The sequence below is a fragment of the Arachis hypogaea genome, chromosome 3 (genome assembly GCF_003086295.3).
Source record: "Arachis hypogaea cultivar Tifrunner chromosome 3, arahy.Tifrunner.gnm2.J5K5, whole genome shotgun sequence".
NCBI lineage: Eukaryota > Viridiplantae > Streptophyta > Magnoliopsida > Fabales > Fabaceae > Arachis > Arachis hypogaea.
Window position 1 is genome coordinate 113,116,973 of NC_092038.1, and position 24,414 is coordinate 113,141,386.

Genomic DNA, 24,414 nt, shown 5'->3' on the forward strand with positions numbered 1-24,414 from the left:
ATATATTGCTTTTTTATCATAAATAATTTAATTAAGTTTATTATTTATTCAACTTACAAAGATATTACAATTAAGATATAACAATACAAATCAATACACCTTAAAACCCGTGAATGTTATAATTATGTGTGTATGTATAATTATATATTATTATTATAAATTAAAATTATAAAATACATAATGTATAAATTAATATAAATAGTTATAATACATAATATATAATTTGTATATATAATTAAATTAGTTCATAAGTTAATATGTTGAATTTATCCAAATTTAAATTTAGATTACTTAATATATGAATTCAAATTCAGTAAATATAAAAAAATGAGCTCAAATTTAAATTCAAACTCGACTCACAAACTCATAAACTTAATCAATTGAGTTATTAACAAATTGAACTCTAGTTAGGTCACAATCTAATTTGTCTTACTTCTAGGTTCTAACCCTATTCAATACCAACATGGGATTAGAAGAAAGAAGAAAAAATCATATCTTTTTTTAAAAACACCCTTCATATATAATTTATAAAAAATACAGCTTGCAATATTTAATATTTAAATTATTAATTTTTTAATTTGAACATCAAATACTTCCTATTTTAATTAATATTACCCACATTTAGTTAACAAGAGACACTGGTGTTAACTAATTCCAGAATAGAATTACCATTTTTCTTGTTTTTCTTTTGGACTGTGCCAAATTATCCATTTTCGGAAAACAATCCAGTGATCCAGATGATGAGGGCCCAATAGTGTTCTTGAAAGGCAGGGCCCACAAATGCCAAACGGAGTATTTTTTGTGTTGTTTCAGACTTCAGTATCAAATTTGGATGCCCCATAGCATAAAATAAATGAAGGAACGGGTGATCCCAATTCCCAAGAGAGGAGTGGGCAATGCATCGCAGCCGTTGAATTCCAAATAAACAAATGAGCTGGACACGTTTAACGGTGCACTCCGAGGCGAAAGCGCTTCCGCTCCCGTCCCAATCGCTTCAGTGTGACCCACCCACACTTCAACTCAAACTCCAACCTACCGTGTCTTCTAGTAATACTCTTCCTCTCACTTCATAACCAAACACTTCTAACCCCCTTTCTTCTCTTCTTTTCTCTTCTCGATAATTCGAAGATATATGGCGGATTGGGGGCCCGTGGTGATAGCTGTGGTGCTCTTCGTGCTGCTGAGCCCGGGCCTCCTCTTTCAGATTCCCGGGAGGGGAAGAGTGGTTGAGTTTGGGAACATGCAAACCAGTGGGGCTTCCATTATGGTTCATGCCATCATCTATTTCGGTCTCATCACCATCTTTCTCATTGCCATCGGTGTTCATATCTACACCGGCTAAGGGTAACCCTCCATCTATACAGACATGGATCTATTCTGCTAGATCTCAATGTATTTTTATTTTTATGTACTCTAGTTTCTAGGTAGTAGTATTATCAGCCTTTTAAGTTTTAACATTTCCGCTTTGGCTATGCGTATATGTACTGTATTCGTATTTGTATTTGTATTTTGTATGTGTGTAACTGGATTCCGGGCACAACAACGTGTTCCTCCTTTTATTTCTGCGACTTGATACTACTTTTCCCCTGGTCAGTTTCGCTTATCATATCTTCCAAAAAGAAAGAAAGTAGAGAAAAAGGGGTAAGGATGATACTCTATCTATCCGTGACGTAATGATCCATCATATTTATTGCTGTATGACGGTGGATTTGTTTTGTTCAACATTATTTCCAATCTTGGCCTTATTATGTGCTCTGCTTTTTCCAGCTTTTCTCAATATTATTGTTGCCTCATCTGAATTACGGTTTTTAGCAACTTTGGTGCTTTACAATAATACTAATAATAATTATAAAAGGTTCAATTAAAGAAGGGAAAATGTATGTCATGTACAAATCATTGTAAATATATATCTTGAATCATATTAATTTGAACTGAACAATTATTTGCGATCACAAACAGTAAAATGTCATTTTAGGCAGCTCATGTATGCGTGGGAAAGACCTTTCAATGAACATATGGGAGTTCAACGTCTTTTTCATTATAGAAAAATATATTATTTTCCAAGATTCGATAGCTAATAGGGTAATACTGAAACCATTGCTTGCTATGATCCAACCTTCGTTTGTAATTAGATATTAAATTTATTGGACAAATAAAAACAATTAATTTTTATATTTATTATCTAAAAATAATTTTTTTCCTCCACTCAGTCACTGTTTTAGAGTCGGAGCCGCTGAAACAACCATGCTCTCCATTACAATCCTTCAACTCCACTCAATCATTCTCCGTCCTTATTCCTCTTTCTTCATCCCGATCCTTATTCCTCTTCCTTCACCTACAGGCTCTCCGCGTGCGCACCATTGACGCGGCACAGCCTTCGACTAATGCAAGTAGACCGTTCCCACTCTCCATGCCTTGGGCTCTGTTGATTCTTTTGTCAAGAAATATTTTGTTTTGACTTTTTGAGCCGGTTTGGATTTTTCAAATCCGCCAAATGAAACTTTGCTACAACAATCCATCAGATTAGATATTTATATAATTCGAATCAATAGGATTCGAATTAGCCTGCACATAATTCGAATTGATTGAATTTGAATTAATATTTGTCAATCTTTCAACGTAGTTTGAATTGAATTGGGTCGAATTATGCAAGCATAGTCACACGTAATTCGAATTGATTTGATTCGAATTATGCATGAAAACTAACACGTAATTCGAATCAATAAGATTCGAACCACCAAAATATAAATCGAACTATATTAATTCGAATTAGTATGAAATGGTGAAGAATTGCATATTTCGAGACATATTGATTCGAATTACTAATACTGGGTAATTCGAACGTAATTGATTCGAATTATATATATATGGTGCTAATGAAGTTGATTCGAATTAGTTTGGAGTGGTTTTCTATATATATGGTGGGAAATCATGTTGCTGTGAACAAAGAGGTGAGATGGCTAGTGAGGATAGTTTTCTAGTGTTAGTACACCACAGAGGATCGATTAAGAGAAAAACTCGGTCTGGCGTGAAGTTCACGGATATGGATCCTCAATGTATTATCGTGAGCCCAACGACCAGTTACGATGCTCTCGTTAGCTCCGTGCTTGGCAAACTTGGTCTGGAAGGAGTGAAAAGGGTTAAGAAGTTTTTCTATCGCATTCCAATCACGGTGCTCCACGATACGGTGAAGTATGATTGTTTCACGATCGGGAGTGATGAGGACTTGCAGGTCATGTTTCTCTCTCGTAGGTAGTTTCCCGAGGTGAGGACACCAGAGCTGTTGGCGAAGTTCGTCGACGTGGTATCTAGCTCTGGTGGGTCGAACCGGAATGCCAACACTATAGCCACGGCGGCCGGTTCGAGCTCGAGACCTGCGGTTGCTTCTTCCTCCGTTCCAGTGTATGAGGCAGCGGTCTAGCCTGCCGCCTCCCCATCGTTTGTTGTTGATCTCGGCGGCAATGTTGGAGACGAGGTTGGATATGGGGAACATCATCCGACTGAAGTACAGTGTCCTCCATCGGCTGGTGTTGGAGAGGGATTGTGTGATGATCCAGATGATGATGAAGTCGAGCCGGATATTATCGCTGATGAAAGCGGCGACGATGTTGGAGCGAGTGATCTGATAAGGCCTACTGGTGGTTCTAGTTCTGGCACACATCAGTACCCACCCCATTTTTCATCATTGGATCTGGATGCCATGAGGCAGGATGAACATCCTGGGCAGCTAGCTGGATTTGGCGCTAGAGATACCGAAGGGTCTGCCGGTATGACAAAGTTCCAGGTTGGTCAACAATTCCAAGATAAAGATGAGGCGCTGTTGAGTGTCAAGACGTACAGCATCCGCCGAGGGGTACAGTACAAGGTAGTTGAGTCTGACTATCGCAGGTACGTGGGAAAGTGTTCTGAGTTTGGGAATGGGTGCACATGGTTGATTAGGCTGAGCCTCCAACAACGCAAGGGCATCTGGGAAGTCAAGCGGTACAACGGGCCGCATACCTGTCTCGCCACCTCCATCTCCAGCGACCATAGGAGCTTGGACTACCATGTGATAGCGACATTCATCATGCCAATGGTTAGGGCTGACGCATCCGTGAACATCAAGGTGCTTCTAAATGCAACGGCAACTCACTTTGGCTTCAGGCCTACATACAGGAGGGTGTGGATGGCGAAGCAGAAGGCGGTCGCAATCATCTACGGGGACTGGGATGAGTCGTACAACGAGCTCCCTCGGTGGGTCTTAGGAGTTCAGTTGACTATGCCTGGCACTGTAGCAGTCCTCAGGACCTGCCCTGTTCGAGTGGGTGGACAGGTGGACAAGTCTCAGGCTTATTTTCATAGGATGTTCTGGACTTTTCCCCCTTGTATCGAAGCATTTCGTCATTGCAAGCCGTTGGTGAGTATTGACGGCACCCATCTATATGGCAAGTATGGGGGAACGTTGCTTGTGGCGATTGCACATGACGGGAATTCCAACATACTCCCTGTGGCATTCGCACTAGTTGAGGGTGAGAATGCTCAGTCATGGTCCTTCTTTCTCTCCCACCTCCATCAGCACGTGACACCTCAGCCAGGTCTGTTAGTTATTTCAGATAGGCACAACGGCATCAAGGCAGCACTTGAGGCACCTGATGGGGGATGGCTACCTCCGTCTGCATACCGGGCATTCTGCATTCGACACGTTGCAGCGAATTTCGCCCTCACCTTCAAGGGCAAAGATGCCCGGAGGCTTCTTGTGAACGCCGCATATGCGAAGACCGAGGTGGAGATTGACTACTGGTTTGACATCCTGCGCTCCGAGAATCCGGCAATGTGTGACTGGGCGAACCGAATTGAGTACTCGTTGTGGACACAGTATTGTGATGAGGGTCGGAGATTCGGGCACATGACGACCAATATATCAGAGTGTGTCAATTCAATCCTGAAGGGGGTAAGGAACCTCCCTGTGTGCTCGCTAGTGAAGGCCACATACGGAAGGCTGGCTGAGCTATTTGTCCGTAAGGGTAGGGAGGCCGAGGCTCAGATGGGTACCGGACAACAATTCAGTCAATACCTAGTAAAGTGTATCGAGGCCAACCTGAAGACAGCCAGGTGCTTCACGGTGACTGTTTATGACAAGGATAACTCGGAGTACACCGTGGCAGAGACGACGCCAACAGGTTCATTCTCACTTGGTACCTACAGGGTCTCACTGGGGTCTCAGACTTGTGATTGTGGATACTTCCAAGCACTTCATTTCCCGTGTCCTCACGCATTGGCATGCTGTGCTTATTCACGTCTTACTTGGCAGCCTTACGTCCACCAGGTCTATCGCCTTAGTTCCGTTATCGGTGTCTACCAGATGAGATTTACACCTCCTATTCCGGAGGGTTTCTGGCCACCCTATGCCGGGCCTACCGTTATACCGGATCCGAACATGAGGCGTGCGAAGGAGGGTCGTCCAAGGTCCACATGCATTCGCACCAACATGGATGATGCAGATCCGAACCGGCCAAAGAGATGCGGCCTCTGCAGGCAGCCCGGACACACTCGTCGGAGTTGTCCTCAAGCCGGACGACACACCGGGACAGTTGGGAATGAGTAGGAGCGTTGCTGCGTCTGGTTTTATTTATTTTACATTCAGCACATGTATTTTACTTCAGTTATCAACCAGTGTTCTACGTGGAACTAAGTTGTAACTTATAAGTTATGAAAGTTAAATGTCAGTCTAATTATGGATTTAAGTTTCTAAAACAAAGTTCATAAGCTAATGGGATGTCTGATAATACATAACATAATTAGAAAGTAACTGCTGCTTCAACAAATACCTTAATGAAAGCATACATATGAACGATAACCAACAAAGAAGGTACATAAGATAAACATAATAACACGACATACACCAATGTCCCTAAGTCATCTAAAGAGGTGAGACCCCGTGAAACAACGGCGTGGAACCCGTGTCCTGTGTGGTCGCCGTACAAGTGGCTCCTCGTCCTCAATGGAGTCGCTGTCGTCATCAGGAGCTGCCTGTGTCGGGGTCCTCGGCGGGACATGGACGGGTCTGGATGATGACGGGCCGGCAACTGAATGTGACCCCAGAGTCTGGGTCGATGTAGGTGTCCCACCAAGGGCAAAGGTATGCACAGGAGGCACCGTGGGTGGCTCGTTCAGATCGACGTCTAGCGGTGCCTGTGGCCCTGACGTGTGAACCCGTCCTGGTGCAGCCTCATCCTCCTGCATGATGGTCCTGATATCCTCAAGGAAATGTAGTCCACCGAACTCGGCAACAACACCATCGCTAGCAAGGAAGTCTGGAAATATGGAGCCCGAACTCACCCATGGAGTACTCTCTTGAAGGGTCTGATCGTCACCGGGAACACCGACAAAATAATCTCCAAGAGGTCCACCCACACCACCAGCGTCAGCGTGGCTCATGGGATCTCCCATACCAGATCCATACCACTCACCATCATGACCCCCCTGATGGGGCCTATCAACCCCCACTGCATCACCTCCTCCAGCTGCATCCCCCCCAGGCTGATGGGCAGCCTCCCTAGGCGCAGCTCCTCTCCTCCTGCCTCCACGACCACGTCGTCTCCCGCGACCCCTAACTACGTCGTGAAAGTCATCCATAGCTTGCTCCAACCAATCTACCTCACGCTGGCTATGACGTGTCCCGACTCGGGCTCTCCTCTCAATACGACATTTGTCAGGAACATCGTCGACTCAGTCCATCTCTGGAACTCAGCCTGCACCCCTCTGCGTAGCCTCCTCCGGAATAGGAATACCTCTCGGATCCCCCAAGAGCATCTCCGGTGAAAGGAACCTCTTTCCATGCTGATGCCACCATGCCAAGAACTCATGGGAGGGGCCGGGATCGGACACGATGTCGAACTGTAAAATATGCTCCGCACGCTCCTGCCAGTGAAGATGCCAGTCAGGTAAGTGCGACGGGAACCAACGGTCACCTCCTCTTCCGTCCTTCGACATCAAGAAGTCGATGTTCAGGGCGGGACGCGGTGGGGGCTGAACGCCACCAAACTGCGGTAACACTCTATCAACCTGATGCCACTCGACCACCGCAAAATAAATCAGGGACGTCACACACCGCCATAACATCGTATGCCGAGGCTCCAAGACCTCCGGATGGACAACCTGGATGACGTCGAGTGCGCTATAGGGCATCCATATGAACTGTAAAAAAACCAGATAAACACAATTTTATACTTTTGACACAAAATATAAACTGAAAGAACAGGTGGATATAGATATGGGCTCAGCGTACTTACATCCCGAGGCTGTAACAAGTCGATCTTCAGGCGAGCCATCTGTATGCAGGGTCCCTTGTTGCTAATCCCAGGATTGTAACCAGACCATCTGCGTAACAAGTTAAACATTTTAATGCATTCATGACTCACTCTACAATGCATGAAACTGCTTGCATAATCAAAAATAGATACAATAGGCATACATAATACAAAACAATATCGATACCTCGAGGCAAGGGGCCAGCTAAACGCATCATACCCAGCAGGCCTAAAAGTAGGAAACCTCCAGAAGATCCAAGGCTGCAGTAACTGTAAAGGCCCAGCTAACTTCACGACATGTCTGTTGGCGACCCGGCACATGCACCGGTACAACCACGCTAGTGCCGCCGACCCCCAACTGTAGCCACCCATCTCCTCAAGCCGAGCAACATAAGGTAGCCATCTGATGTGTATACGATTGCCGGACTTATCGGCAAACAGCTGCGTGCCCAGTAACATCATCATATAGGCACGGGCAAAGCGCCTAACTGTTTCCTCGTCCGCCCCGTCGGGACACTCTCCAAATGTCTCCTGGAACCAGGTGCAGTTCACTGCGAATTTCTAAACTTGGTTCTCGGGAGGTAAAACACCAACTAACTCATGGAACCACTGCCAGGCGGGCCTCCCACCCTCAATGTAAAGGTGGAAGTCTGTCAGGCAACCACTGACGTAATGTCTGTCAACTGGCAACCCCAGCTGGTATGCGACGTCCTGAAGCGTGATGGTGCACTCTCCGAACGGCATGTGGAAGGTGTGCGTCTCAGGCCGCCACCTCTCGACGAATGCACTGACTAGGGGCTCGTCTAGTCGAAACCATCTGTCGTTCAGTCTCGCAAGATGGTACAAGCTGGCCATCTGCAAGTACGGAACATACCTCTCATCAAGACGCATCTCCTGCTGCCGCCTAACGCTGGATATGCAACGCCGAGGCTGGGCAGTAGATAAACCGCACAATTAGAACATATGCACAAACTACTAACATATACAATTTACTTCATAAGGAACCGAAAAATAAATCGTAAAACTCAACATATAGTAAATGAATTATCAACATTGTCTTCAGAAACAGCTAACACAAACCACGTGAAAAAACCATTAATAAATACAACAATCAATAACAAGTAAAACCGTTAACAAAAACAGCTACCACATACCTCTATCATAAACCACTACCCTAAACCACTAACCGTCACTAAAACCACTATCAAAAATCATTAACAAAAACCCCTAACAAAAACCAATAACAAAACCCACTAACACAAAAACCATTAACAAAAACCACCTCCCTACACCACTATCGTAAACCGCTAACACTGACGTAAACCGCTATAAAAAACCATTAAAAAAAACCACTTGCCCACACCACTATCCTAAACCGCTAACACTAACATAAACCGCTATAAAAAACCATTAACAAAAATCACTTGCCTAAACCACTATCCTAAATCCCTATCCTAAACCGCTATCCCAAACCACTTCCCTAAACCACTATCCTAAACCACTAACAATAACATAAACCATTATCAAAAACCAATAACAAATACCACTATCACTAAACCACTATCATAAGACACGAACAAATGGCACTATCATAAACCGCTTTCATCAACCACTACCATAAACTACTAACAGAAAACACTATCAACAGCGCAACATCATAAACCACTAACCTCGTCGTTGATCACCCCGACGATATGAGCAACTCCATCCAAACGATAAAGCCTCCCAGGATCGTCCCCCATCGCCTGAATATGCCGCTCCAGTCTTACTCGGCCCAAATGTTGGTCGTTTTCTCTGGGATTTGGTGGGGTATGGGAATGAGAAAGTGATTCGAATGAACTTGATTCGAACTCCTTATATAGCCGAAACCCTTGTAATTCCAATCAACTAGATTCGAATTACTAACTCCCACCAACTACACCTAATTCGAATCAATTTGATTCTAAAATTACTCGCGTGCCATTCTCCCACTAATTCGAATTGATATAATTTGAACTACACTATCCTAATTCGAAGCTTATCGTTTCGAATTACTATGAAATATTGCGTGCATAATTCGACTCTTATTGACTCGAATTACGTTGAAAAAGTTCTTGCTAGTAATTCGAATGGAGTCAATTCGAATTACGTGGAAAGATGATTCAAATCCTATTGATTCGAATTACATAAATATGAGTTTTGGTGGATTGAGGTATCAAAGTTTGATTTGGCTGATTTGGGTTAAAATGAGCTGCCCTTGGCTCATTTGGATTTTTTACCCTTTTTTCCCCCTCTCATTTATCGGTACCATCCGCGAATCCAATTTTTTTTTTATTTTTACAATAAAATTAATATGTGTATATAAAAATTAATTATTAAATTATTTATTAATTATTATATATTTGTATATAGATAAATATATTGTTTAACTTATTTCTAAAATATATTTTATATTTTAATATATATTTTATATAAAAAATTTTTTATGTATATATAACATGATTATTATTATAATTATATTTTATTATTATAAAATATGATTATCTTTTAAAATATTTAACTTATAAATTAAAATATTAAAATAATAATTTAAATAATAACTTATAATTTAGAATTCTATTTTTTAGGTTTTATATTTTATAAAAATTGAATAATAATTTTTTAATAATACAATCAAAATATTTTTTTATATATATCGCTAAAAAATTATTTAAAAATTTATTTCTCATGCAATTAGAAGTCTGTTACAAAAAAAAAAAAAACTAGAGCTAATTTCGAAAAAAGATAAATAATATACTTTCAAGTTACTTTTTAAGAAAAATATCAATCACATTTAAATTGAGAATTGATCATTTTAATAGACATCTAATATGAAATTTTTAAATTCATTATTAAGTACTAAAAATTGAATAAAAATTTATTATAAGGTCAAATTCATAATTTAAAAGGGATAAATAAATATTAATACGATATACTAATAAAAAAATTTCAAATTATAATGGGAGAAAACCCACAACAAAGAACATAGATCCATCCCAGAGTATACACCCTACTCAACCCAGTTGTGTAGGGTTGCCAATCGATCTGGTGCGGAGCAAAATTGAGCGTCAGTCGACCCAACCCAGTTGTGTAGGGTTGCCAACCGATCTGGTGCGAAGCGGATTTGAGTGTAAGTCGGGGTGCTGGCTCGCACCCTATATATGTATATGTTTATAAAAATATGTTATAGGTGAATATTGAACCAAGGACTTCTCATTTAGTGTACAGTGTCTTTATCATTGAGCCAAGATTATCAATTAATAATTTAATACTTTTTACTTATATAAAAACCAATTATATTTTAGTGATACATAAATACAACATTATATCGCAATATTTTATTTGTGTTTGTGTTGTTAATTTAAGCAAAGACTTTTACGTAGAATTGAACATTTGATGGTTATGTTGTTTGTGGGACGATTGTGTTATTTGTGAGATGATTGTGATGTTTGTATTGAATTTTTAATTTGCATGTTTATTAGATTATATAATAATACTACATATTTGTGAAAATCCGCGAGTAGGGTCAGATATTTGCGGATTGACCGCGAGTAGGGTCGGATATTCGCGGATTGACCGCGAATAGGATTAGGGTTGGGTTGTTCTCAACTCGCAGATAGAGTAGAGTTGAGTTTTAGTAACAAATTTAATCCGCACGTAGAGTATGGTTGAGTTTTAGTAACAAATTCAATCCGCAGGTAAAGTTAGGTTAGGTCCTTAGTTGTCAAAATCAAACCGGTTAGACTACTGATTCACTGATTTATTAGTTCAACCGATAAATTAATGGTAGAACCAGTAGAACCGGTCCTACATAAATAAAAAATATAAAATAGTTAAAAACCTAAAATTAAAACTTAAAATGCATATCTTCACTAATATTTTAAAAACAATCAAGTTTCAACAAATTATAATCAACAAATTATAATCTGGTTATCATTAAATTAATATATAAAAATTCTAGTATTTTTCATAATAAAAATTTTTTAATTTTGTTTTATACTAAAGTAACTATTTTTTATTTTAATAACCAACTAACTAATTTATATTTATTATATTATTATATACTATATGTATTTATTAAAAAAATAATATTTAATAAATATCATATAATCATAAAAAAATAATGATATTGTAATTAATAAAATTATTTGATATTTTTATATACATGTTTAATAACATTTATATTAATAATTATGAATAATAAAAAATATAATTTATTTAAATATAAGTGAATATAAAATTAAAATACTATTAACAAAATTATTGTATATTTTTACTATATAATTAATAATTAGCATATAAAATAATAAAGAATAACATAGCTTATTGACAAGAAAAGTATGCAGTAACAAGAAAAATATAAATCCTATTTTACCCTACTTAATTTATCGGTTTTTTTATTGAAACGGTCGGTCTGATTTTTAGTTTTTTTGTTGCTCTAATAAAAATGTATTAAACTAGTTTTGTTAATAAAAAATGTATTAAATTAATTTTTTTTCCTAATCCATCACGAATTTAAACTCTATTAGCCAATAAACTAGTGAGCTGTACAAAATAAAATTCTCGTGACATTTGCTTAAGCAAATAACGAAATAAGTGAGCTGAATATTTAGAACAAAATTAATTGAATATTAATATCAAAAGGATTCATAGTTTAAAAAATTAAATTTAAAATCAAATTTTTATATAACTCTATATCTTAATTCTAATCAACATGGCAAATTTTTTCTCCACTTTTTCCTTCTAGTTTTTTATAGGCACACAAGTGAGAAACACAGAATTTTCATCCGCCATTGTGAACTAAGTCTTCTGCTATAATGTTATATCCACGGAGACTCAGTCGGCGAAGTTGCCACCATCATACCTCCGTTTTTATTCCGCATAAATAACAAGTTTCTGAATTTTTATTTTAATAAATATATAATAAATACATTATAAATTTAAAATTATATATATTAATCATGTATATAAAAGATCAATTATCAAAATTACGTATTGATATAAAATATGTATAATATATGAAATTATATAGGATATGAATTAAAAATAAGTTACATAAATATATAGTAGTTAATTTATTTAATAAATAATTTTTAGTGTATACATAATTTTTTTATTTTTCTTTTTTCTATTAAAAATATTAAAATAAACTATTAAAATTATTCTTAATTTTTAAAGATCCTAATAAAAATAATTACATAACTATTTAAAAAGTACATTAAAAATTGAAGCAAAATTTGGTCTCAATAATTTTTCACAAAAAAAATTATAAAAAAAATCTATTTAGTATAAAATTACTAAATTTTAAACATAAAAACATGTCATTTTTTGAATTATATTTGTAAAAAGCATATCAAAATTTAGTTTCTAAGATACTTGTTAATAATATATATTTAACATCATTAAAAGAGTATTTTTGTCAGCATCTTTAAAAATTAAAAACTATTTTAATAGTTTATCTTTAATAACTTTAATATGTTTTAAAAATACATATTAACTAAACTCTAGTTTAAATTGAATATATCTAACATTCAAACTACTTTGCCCTAGTCCTTTTATTGTCAACTATGAGTAATTTTGCATGAGGGAGAGTGTTGGATTTTTTTTTATTAGTTTTCTCATGTATGATCAGAGTAGTTGAGAATGCGTTGAAAAATATTGCATGATATGGTCTTACAAGCACTAAGGCTTGCTCATAAACATACAAATTATTTTGATCTTATAGTTGCAAATTGTAAAAATATTTTCATTAGGTTCAACAGGTGTCAAATCTCTCATATTTTTGCCAAGGAAATTTCTCATATTAAAAGGGGTGAAAATTTAGTGACTCATACTGTAACAATCATAGCTAATTCTTAGTCTAATTACGTTTGGACACAATTTTTCAAAAACATGTAATTTGACATGTCTTGATTTTGTATTATTAGTGTTATTTATTTATTTAATTTTCTAATTTTTACTAACAATAATATAAAATCAGTTTGTCACAGTAAATTATAATATCCAGATGTATATATTGTTAACATAGTTGACAATAGAATAATATTATAACAATTTTAAAAATGGTACTTCTTCGGTGCCTAAGTATTTTTGCCGAAATATTATCGAAAAGATGTGGTAAATTATAATATTAACAAGTGGATATACAATTATCAGGGATAATAGTAAATTTTCTAGAATTAATAAACGGCGTTAACTTGATTTTTTCATTCTCTTTAACTCAGCTGCTGTTTACCTATCACCAACTTTTATTTACTCCAACAATGCTCCTCCTTTCTTTATTTGCTCCAGCAATGCTCCTCCTTTCTTATTAATGACAAAACGTTTCATTATTATCATTAATATTGATATATAATCAATTGATTTTAAATTTTTTTGTTTTATAAATAAAAAACGTTATTTTCAAAATAAAATTAATTACTTAACATAATTTATATAATTATTATGCAATTTTTATTATGATTAATATCAAACGATTATTCCAAATAACCACATTAAAATTATTTTAGAAAACTATTCGTCATTTATTTGTTTTAAATATTTTTTTTTAATTATCGATCATATTAAATTCTTATTCATAGTCATTAAATAAATTTTAAAGATAAAAATTTGGACAAACACGTACAAAGAATGACAATTTTATGCTAACTGGAAGTATAAGAATAATTGAGACTTGGAATTAGAGTTTGAAGCACTAATCAAGTACTTATAAGTTGTTACCTGACTTTAGGAAACTGAAATTTAGTATTGTGTTTAGTAGCCAAGAATTATAATTAAATTTTTAATTTTAAGACACAAATTTTTATTTCTGTTAGTACTTTTAAAAAGTAGAGACACAATAATTTGAAAAACCTAATGAAAATCTCGATCTTATAGTTATCAGAACCGAACCGATAATTAACCTGATCATAAGATTGGGTCACTGGGTCAACTGGTGAGTCGCTAATTCACCTGGTTGACCAGTCATAATTAGATAAAATCATAAAAATAAAATTATAAGTTAAAACTTAAAATATATGTTTTAACAAATATATTAATAACAATTAAATATCAATTCCTATATATAATTTATGATGCAAAAAAGATAATAAATTAATTATTAGTATAAAACACTTCTTTAATTTAAAAGAATAAAAGAGAGAAAAATATAACACAATCAATATATTAAATTTGGTATCAATGTGAATTCATGTTAAAAAAAATAAAAAATGAAATTCATTGAAACTTAGCATATAATTATCTTTCGTTGTATATGTTATGAAGAATGTGTTGGTAGAGTGGTATAAGAGGGGGAGTGGATCCTCTTCAGTGAAGAAAAAACTAGATGGTGTTAATTGTGATCTCTTACTCTTTATTATTCTCTCTCTTATATTTAATTTTGATCCCACTTATAAAGTTAATGGTGAGAGATCACACTTCATTTCCTCAAGTGTTAAAAAAACTGGAGATGATCCATTTTCGTATAAAAGGGGACCTTGCATGCATTAGGTTCCCTGTTCGAACCATTTATCAAGGTTTTCTGCACAGCGGAGCTCCTACGGTGATTCGTAGCCTGCGAGTGCATCCGTGGACTCGCACGGGTCAACAGTGGTTTAGACACGAACCGACCAGTTTTCAACGGATTTAACCATCGTTGATTGAGTCATTTGCGTTTTCGGTTCATAGCATCAACCGAACCAACCAAACTACCAGTTCACTAGTTTTTCGGTCGAATTGGCCGATCCGGTCCACTTCTGATAATTATGCCTCGGCCTTGTTACCGCCTGTAGGACCACCACAACCTCGTAATTCCTGTGTTATTGCTTTTGTCACCTCGTTCTTACTAGCTCTGTTAAACAGAAGCAGTCAGCAACTCGCTCAGGTGCGTGTCCCATTGTCCAAATCTCTAACCAATCAAATATAGTCCAAATTATAACTTAAAGTAAAACGAACAAATATTCCAAATACAGGCACAAAAATAACACCCTGAATTCAAGTATCACCTTAAAGCTAAAAGTTTGCTGGGTCAATATACCCCGTCCGGCCAAAACCCGCCAAAACGTATGGATTAAGCGTGCAGATTAGGTGGGCTTTTTTAGTATAGTGATCTCAAATTTTTAACTCAGCCTACCTTTTTGGCGAGTTATGCGAGCCGACCCGACAAATTTTTGCTTGTTTCTCACCCCTAAGTTAGGGTTCTTTGTTTTTTATTTTTTCATTTAAATAGTTATGGTAACTTAGTCATTTTATGTATTTTCAATCTCTATTTTTTATTTTGAACCAAATAAAATACTGAGATATAATTCAGTCATGTACATCCTACACCAAACACAACACATACACTTAATTAAATTTCTGTCTCTAAGTTTCAGTCTCTTTTTCAAACGCTATTTTAAAGTCTCACTTTTTTACAACACCTTCTTCACAATATTAATTAATTTCTAATTGTCAAATACATGTTTAAAAATATTTAAATTCAACACTTTAATTTTCAATAAATTTTTATTTACTAAAAATAATATTTAAAATTTATTTTCATCCTTAACAAACTTTCAATAAATTTTATTATAAAATAATAAAAAAACACTATAATAAATTTTATTATTATTGTCGATCTTGTTAATAATACATTTTAGAGAAAATTTCATTCTCCCCCTCTAAGAGATATTAAAATGACACACTCCTTTCCTTTATTTGTAAAATATACATTTTTTTCTTATAATTTTTAAAAAACCTCCTCGTTAATCCATTTAAATTTTTTTTATGTTAACTACCATTAACTTTATCCATTTTCTAAGAAAAATAATTTTTTTTTACAAAAAATTTTTTTTTTGTAACAAAATTTTGTCTAGCAAAATACTCTTTAACAAATTATTTTTCTATTGATTAAATTGTATTTTATTAACATAATTTTTTTTAAAAAAAATTAATGATTGAATTATGTTTTTCTAACATACCCTTCAATAATTTTTTTATTATTAAGGAACTAATTTTCTAAAGATGTGAAGAAATGAGATGTGAATTTTTTAAATTTTAAATTTATCCCTCTCAACTTGTTTATAAGTATTGATAAAGTTGTTAATAATTTTTAATAGTTCTATAAAATAAATTATTTATTAATATTAATTGTTATACATATTAACAGTGGTAAGATTTTTTTAATTTAATGCTAAAATAATATACATTGATATCGAAAATTAATAATAAAATACAAAAATAATTGTTAACGAAAATTTTGACAAAATTACAACTTCATAATTAAAAATTATTGAAAGCTATCTTAGAAAAAAATAATTTAATTATTAAAAATTTTTAAAAGAATATTTTGGTAAAGATACAATTTAATTAGTAAAAAATAATTGATTAAACGGTATTTTGGTAAACAAAATTTAATCACAAAAAATAAAATTTTTGTTAAACGGTATTTTTGTAAAAAATAATTTAAATACAAAAATTTTAAAATGAATTCAAGAGTAATTTTTTAAAAAATTATAAAAAAAGTGTATATTTTACAAATAAAAGAAAAAGAAGTATCATTTTAATTTTTCTCATAAAAAAAGTATAATTTTTTCTACATTTTATTATTAATATTATTGTTGATGTTATTATTATTTTTTTAATTATTATTAAAAATTCAATTTATTGATTTTGTTAATAAGATTTTTTTTAATTCTCATAATCTAGGAACCATGAAAAACTATTGTACATGTCATCTATCCTAGTTTTTAGTGGATTTACTACTTTTAAATTCAAAAATAATAATATGCTGCAACAGTGTTAACGATGCCACCCGGTTAACCCAATGAATTGACTATTGGGACCCATTTGTTACTTTTCGGCAATTTCGGCAGCAAATTAAAGGCACGGGAGAATTCACCTTTAAAAATTTATGGGTCATATATCATAAAAATTGAATTAAGACTTAATATAAAATTTGTCACTCTAATTTTTACTTAATTTAAACTTTACATTATTTTTAATTATTTTATTTAATTAGTTATACAAGTATTAGTATTTAATATCATATGAAGAACCCAAGGACGAGGTGGTGGCGGATGAAAGGTGAGGAACAATGAAGCTTCCTAAGATGGGTAGGAGAAGAGGCAAAGTGGGATGGGAATAGAAACGCGGAAGAGATGTGGAGGGAGATGGCAAAAGTTATTAGAAGAACAGCAAAAGAAAGTTTTGGTGAATCTAAAGGAATAGGACTAAGAGACAAGGAGTCCTGGTGGTGGAATGCGAGTATACAAGAAAAGATAAAGATAAAAAGGGAATGTTTTAAAGAGTGGTCTTTATGCCGCAATGCAGATAACTGGGAAAAATATAAGGCGGCTAAGAAAGAGACAAAAGTGGCTGTAAGTGAAGCAAGAACAAGAGCATATGAGAGTCTCCACCAGTCTTTGGGCACGAAAGAAGGAGAAAAAGGTATATATAGAATTGCAAAGAGTCGGAAAAGAAGAACGAGAGATTTGGATCAGGTTAAGTGCATAAAGGATAAGGATGGAGAGGTGTTGGCTCAAGAGGAGAAGATTAATGAAAGGTGGAAGAGCTACTTCTACGAGTTATTTAATGAGGGACATAAGACTCTTCCAAGCCTTGGTCGATTATGCACAAGGGAAGAAGATCAAAACTTTGACTACTATCGAAGGATTCGAGACTTCGAGGTAAAAGAGGCTCTAAAGCAGATGAAAAATGGCAGGGCAGTAGGACCTGATAATATCCCGATTGAGGTTTGGAAGGGTCTTGGAGAAAAAGGCATCAACTGGTTAACCATGCTTTTTAATGAGATTTTAATGTCAAAGAAGATGCCTGATGAGTGGAGAAAGAGCACCTTGGTACCTATCCACAAGAATAAGGGGGATATACAAAGTTGTGGAAATTATAGAGGGATTAAGCTTATGAGTCATACTATGAAGTTATGGGAAAGGGTGATATAACGGAGGTTGAGAAAAGAGACACAAGTAACAGAGAACCAATTTGGATTTATGCCAGACAGATCTAACACTGAAGCGATATACCTATTAAGAAGGATGATGGAGAGGTATCGTAGTAATAAAAGGGATCTACATATGGTGTTTGTTGATTTGGAAAAAGCGTATGATAGGGTACCAAGGGAGGTCTTATGGACGGTTTTAGAAAAGAGGAGAGTAAGGATCGCATATATTCGGGCAATTAAAGACATGTATGATGGGGTCACAACTAGTGTGAAAACTCAAGGTGGTGTGACAGAGGAATTCCTATTGGTATAAGATTACATCAAGGATCATCCTTAAGTCCATACCTTTTCACATTAGTCTTGGAAGTACTCACAGAGCACATCCAAGAGCCTGTGCCATGGTGCATGCGTTTTACCGATGATATCGTCCTTATGGGAGAGTCAAGGAAAGACCTAAATAAGAAGTTGGAGTTATGGAGAGAAGCTCTAGAAGTGTATGGTCTGCGCATAAGCCGTAGCAAGACGGAATATATGAAATGTAAGTTCAGTCTGAGAAGGGAAAACCCCAATATAGAGGTGAAGATTGGAGAAAATATCCTACAAAAAGTTAAAAGTTTTAAGTATCTTGGGTGCATCATACAGGATAATGGAAAGATTGAACAGGATGTAAATCATAGGATCCAAGCAGGTTGGTCAAAATGGCAGAGTGCATCTGGTTTTATATGCGACAAAAAAGTGCCTTTAAAACTTAAAGGTAAATTCTATCGCACCGCTATAAGACCGGCTATGCTGTATGGTACGGAGTGTTGGGTGGCTAAAGGGGAGCACGAACATAAGTTGAGTGTGGCAGAGATGAAGATGTTGAGATGGATGAGTGGTCATACGCGATTGGATAAAATAAGGAATGAAGATATAAGGGAGAGATTTGGAGTAGCACCCATTGTGGAAAAGATGGTGGAATCGCGTCTCACGTGGTTTGGACATGTGAGAAGAAGACCGATAGAACATCCAGTCAGGAGGGTGGATGAGATGGAAGATGGACAAAAGGCGGAAGGTAGAGGAAGACCTAAGAAGACCATCCATGAGGTGGTCAAACGAGATCTACATGTAAACGGTCTCTCTGTAGACATGATACATGACAGAGCACAATGACGTTGTTTGATTCATGTAGCCGACCCCACTTAGTGGGACAAGACTTTGTTGTTGTTGTTGTTGTTGTTGTATCCTAATTTTTTTTTACTGATATCAGTTTTATTTTAAATATTGTATGCAATACAAAAATATAGATGTCAAAAATAAAATCTAAAAAGTATCTATGAAATTACTTTTATATCGTCATATGAGTTAATTATAGAGTAATACTATATAACTAGTAAATTATTTTTTGTCAGTATTTGACTAGTAATAATTTGCACTAATATTTACAGATGTTTTACACACAATAAGCATATAATTTGTACCTATAGTTATCAAGAATTTTGCATGTAACGACCTAATTTCTAACATGTCATAATCACACTAAAAGTTAGGCGTTACTAACTTACTTTTCTATTTAGTAACTAATATTTATTATATCAGACTGTTTAGATTGTTTCATTATTAAAGTGCAGTTATTTTGCCAAAAAATTTTTTTCTTAAAAATGTTTGGGTCGATAAGCAGAAACATTCAAAGATAAAATCATAGATAATAATAAATAAAGCAGAATCAAAACTTCATATATATATATATATCGCAGGTTGATTAACATCACGAGAAGTAGCTAGCTATTAACTACACACACACACATATATATATTATATATATATACCCCTAATCCCTTTACATTACAAAGGTGAGAGAATAATACTCTAGATCTTTAAAATTCGGGCCAAGTTGAACGTCACCAAAATGCATGATATCATCCATCACCCCTCCGTATGATTCATACGTAATTACTAGGCCACTGGAACTCTATCTGAAGAGGGAAAAAAGGGGGTAAGAACTTGAGGTTCTTAATAAAATCGAAATTGTTAATTAAGTTCATTAATTCTTTATTATTACCAAATAACCGTAGTTGAACATGAAATATAGGAAATAATAGATAAACAAAAAATACAAGACAATAGTAAATAAATAGAGACTACAGAAAAAGAATACAACAAAAAAAGCACACACACGTACAGAATATACATCAGAGAGTATATGCGGCAAACAAGTATGATGCATGTCTGTCTTATGCATGCCATAATCTCACATGTCGGTTTACACCCTGCAACCCGACATTATCAGGGCACAAGTCCCAAATATAGCTTTTCAGTTGCATTAGTTGCATGCAAGTCGTATGGCCGAAGCCACATTAGTTGAGTTGAAGTGGTTTGGTTGAAGCCACATCATTTGACTTTTAACCCATTTTCTACAGATATGCATATCCCTGAAAAGCAGTTCTCAGTCTGTGGGTATCCCCACTATACAATCGACACCAAGACCCAATCAACATTTACCTATCAATTTTCCTTTTCTATAAATCCTTTTCTACTCATTTTTCCTTAACCGTTCCTTTCAATTATCAGTTTTAAATCGCTATAACTCCTTTTAGTATCTCTTTTTCTTTTATTCCTTTCTCTCAATTACATTCTTTGATATCCATTTTTTCCGTCATTTATTCTCAGGTGTCATTATTCTTTCTCTATTTCTTTTATAATCTTAATCAATCTTAGTTTCTTTCACTTGCCTTACTTAGATCTTTTAGGGCATAGTCTGCTCCTGGTAATTTTATTTCTCTTTTTTCTTATATTAATGTCTTCTCTTGATATTCTTAATCTTTCTTTAGTACTATAATCAATTATAAATCTCTTCTCGAGTCTTTTCTTAAATATTTTATGAAAAAATTCCTAGAGTTTAGGCCACTAAATTATCTTTCTACGTTTTTTATTATAATTACTATAATATTCTTAAATTTTACGAATTTAAGCCACTTACCTCAATCTTTGTTTAAATTCTTTTTACATCTTTTATTTCTAAATATTACACTTTATAACTTATGTTTAATTTAAAAATTTTAATTAATTATAATTTGGTTCATAAGTTTTAATTAACTATACTTTAACTATCTAACTTTTTATTAATTACACTAACTCTTCCGCATTTAAAATTAGTTACGTTTTCATTCTATAATTTTAATAAAATATATTCTTCTCTTATTATTATTATTATTATTATTATTATTATTATTATTATTATTATTCACGTCTATAATATATATTAATAATTATATGGTATATACAATATATATGTTAATAATTATTATGTATAATATATGTTATATATATATATATATATATATATATATATATATATATATATATACTTTTATATTGTATAATATAATTATATATTATTCATAGCTTGGGTGCTGGCGTCCTTAGGATTATTATACGTTATACTATTGTTCGGTTGCTCGATCTCTGAACGGGTCGGAAGTGCCACATGCTTGAGGATGGTGAGGATGCTGGATTCGGTTCGCCTTCGTGCGTCAAGATCTCTCGAGCCAACGTGAAGGGGATGAGGTCGGGGCATAAGGTCACGCCGAGTGGCGATTTGGTGTGGAGGGGTCACCTGCAAAAGGACTCCGATGATCAAGTCAGTGTCCGTACAAAGGCGACAATTAGGGTAAAAGTTAGGTGACGTACTGGTGCACGAAATTGTGATCATCAATGGTGCCATCAACATGGTACGCACAATTGTAATCTCAACTCTTTATCACAACTTTGCACAACTAACCAGCAAGTGTACTGGGTCGTCCAAGTAATAAACCTTACGCGAGTAAGGGTCGATCCCACGGAGATTGTTGGTATGAAGCAAGCTATGGTCACCTTGTAAATCTCAGTCAGGCAGACTCAAATGGTTATGGATGATATATGAATAAATCATAAAGATAGAGATACTTATGTAATTCATTGGTGAGAATTTCAGATAAGCGAATGGAGATGCTTTGTCCCTTCCGTCTCTCTGCTTTTCTACTGTCTTCATACAATCCTTCTTACTCCTTTCCATGGCAAGCTGTATGTTGGGCATCACTGTTGTCAGTGGCTACAATCCCGTCCTCTCAGTGAAAATGTTCAACGCACCCTGTCACGGCACGGCTAATCATCTGTCGGTTCTCAATCAGGTTGGAATAGAATCCATTGATTCTTTTGCGTCTGTCACTAACGCCCAGCCTTCAGGAGTTTGAAGCTCGTCACAGTCATTCAATCATTGAATCCTACTCAGAATACCACAGACAAGGTTTAGACCTTCCGGATTCTCTTGAATGCCGCCATCAATTCTAGCTTATACCACGAAGATTTCGATCAGGGGATCCAAGAGATAAACATTCAAGCCTTGTTTGCTTGTAGAACAGAAGTGGTTGTCAGGCACTCGTTCATAAGTGAGAAAGATGATGAGTGTCACATAATCATCACGTTCATCATGTTCTTGGGTGCAAATGAATATCTTAGAATAAGAATAAGCTGAATTGAATAGAAGAACAATAGTAATTGCATTAATACTCGAGGTACAGCAGAGCTCCACACCTTAATCTATGGTGTGTAGAAACTCCACCGTTGAAAATACATAAGAACAAGGTCTAGGCATGGCCGAGAGGCCAGCCCCCATGATCTAAGATAGCATAAGACTAAAGATAGCTACCCTGATCAGAATACAAGAGTAAAAGGTCCTATATATAGAGAACTAGTAGTCTAGGGTTTACAGAGATGAGTAAATGACATAAAAATCCACTTCCGGGCCCACTTGGTGTGTGCTTGGGCTGAGCATTGAAGCATTTTCGTGTAGAGACTTCTCTTGGAGTTAAACGCCAGCTTTTATGCCAGTTTGGGCGTTTAATTCCCATTCTTGTGCCAGTTCCGGCGTTTAACGCCGGATAGTTTTGAGCTGATTTGGAACACCGGTTTGGGCCATCAAATCTCGGGCAAAGTATAAACTATTATACATTGCTGGAAAGCCCAGGATGTCTACTTTCCAACGCCGTTGAGAGCACGCCAATTGGGCTTTTGTTGCTCCAGAAAATCCACTTCGAGTGCAGGGAGGTCAGAATCCAACAGCATCTGCAGTCCTTTTCAGCCTCTGAATCAGATTTTTGCTCAAGTCCCTCAATTTCAGCCAGAAAATACCTGAAATCACAGAAAAACACACAAACTCATAGTAAAGTCCAGAAAAGTGAATTTTAACTAAAAAATAATAGAAATATACTAAAAAATAACTAAAACATACTAAAAACATACTAAAAATAATGCCAAAAAGCGTACAAATTATCCGCTCATCACAACACCAAACTTAAATTGTTGCTTGTCCCCAAGCAACTGGAAATCAAATAAGATAAAGAGAAGAGAATATGCAATGAATTCCAAAAATATCTATGAAGATCAGTATTAATTAGATGGGCGGGGCTTTTAGCTTTTTGCCTCTGAACAGTTTTGGCATCTCACTCTATCCTTTGAAATTCAGAATGATTGGCTTCTATAGGAACTCAGAATCCATATAGTGTTATTGATTCTCCTAGTTAAGTATGATGATTCTTGAACACAGCTACTTTATGAGTCTTGGCCGTGGCCCAAAGCACTTTGTCTTCCAGTATTACCACCGGATACATACATGCCACAGACACATAATTGGGTGAACCTTTTCAGATTGTGACTCTGCTTTGCTAGAGTCCCCAATTAGAGGTGTCCAGGGTTCTTAAGCACACTCTTTTTGCCTTGGATCGCACTTTATTATTTTTTCTTTTTCTTTTTTCTTTTTCTTTTTCTTTTTTTTCGTTTTTCTCTCTTTTTTTTTGAATATTCACTGCTTTTTCTTGCTTCAAGAATCATTTTTATGATTTTTCAGATCCTCAGTAACATGTCTCCTTTTTCATCATTCTTTCAAGAGCCAACATTCATGAACAACAAATTCAAAAGACATATGCACTGTTTAAGCATACATTCAGAAAACAAAAGTATTGCCACCACATCAAAATAATTAATCTGTTATAAAATTTTAAATTCATGCAATTCTTCTCTTTTTCAATTAAGAACATTTTTCATTCAAGAAAGGTGATGGATTCATAGGACATTCATAACTTTAAGGCATAGACACTAAGACACTAATGATCAAAACACACAAACATAGATAAACATAAGCATGATTTTTCGAAAAAAAAAAACAGAAAAATAAGG

At 35.2% G+C, this 24,414-nt stretch overlaps 3 protein-coding genes across 3 annotated transcripts in view; 2 read left to right on the forward strand and 1 right to left on the reverse strand.

The window, feature by feature from the left end:
* Positions 1-974: 974 nt before the first annotated feature.
* On the forward strand, positions 975-1,559 carry LOC112790945 (uncharacterized). Its single transcript, XM_025833576.3, has one exon. It carries the CDS (start codon positions 1,133-1,135, stop codon positions 1,340-1,342), a length of 210 nt encoding a protein of 69 aa, XP_025689361.1. The 5' UTR covers positions 975-1,132; the 3' UTR covers positions 1,343-1,559.
* Positions 1,560-3,043: 1,484 nt separating this feature from the next.
* Positions 3,044-5,584, forward strand: LOC112779713 (uncharacterized). The gene is made up of 2 exons (XM_025824054.1): positions 3,044-3,139; positions 3,422-5,584. Exons 1-2 carry the CDS (start codon positions 3,044-3,046, stop codon positions 5,582-5,584), a joined length of 2,259 nt encoding a protein of 752 aa, XP_025679839.1.
* Positions 5,585-6,726: 1,142 nt separating this feature from the next.
* Positions 6,727-24,414, reverse strand: part of LOC112779723 (serine/threonine-protein phosphatase 7 long form homolog) — a 43,546-nt gene continuing 25,858 nt past the window's right edge. The window contains exons 2-5 of the mRNA XM_025824061.1: positions 7,959-8,219; positions 7,477-7,820; positions 7,272-7,359; positions 6,727-7,176 (exon numbers count right to left, since the gene is read on the reverse strand). Coding sequence (XP_025679846.1) covers positions 6,727-7,176; positions 7,272-7,359; positions 7,477-7,820; positions 7,959-8,219 — 1,143 coding nt within the window. The remainder of the gene's footprint in view (positions 7,177-7,271; positions 7,360-7,476; positions 7,821-7,958; positions 8,220-24,414) is intronic.

What these genes read in the sequence shown, in the direction of transcription:
- LOC112779713 (XM_025824054.1), top strand. Translation starts at nt 3,044, where the DNA reads ATGGATCCTCAATGTATTATCGTGAGCCCAACGACCAGTTACGATGCT. An exon ending in GTCTGGAAGGAGTGAAAAGG is followed by an intron (nt 3,140 to 3,421) that starts GTTAAGAAGTTT and finishes GCAGCGGTCTAG; the next exon opens with CCTGCCGCCTCCCCATCGTT.
- LOC112790945 (XM_025833576.3), top strand. Translation starts at nt 1,133, where the DNA reads ATGGCGGATTGGGGGCCCGTGGTGATAGCTGTGGTGCTCTTCGTGCTG.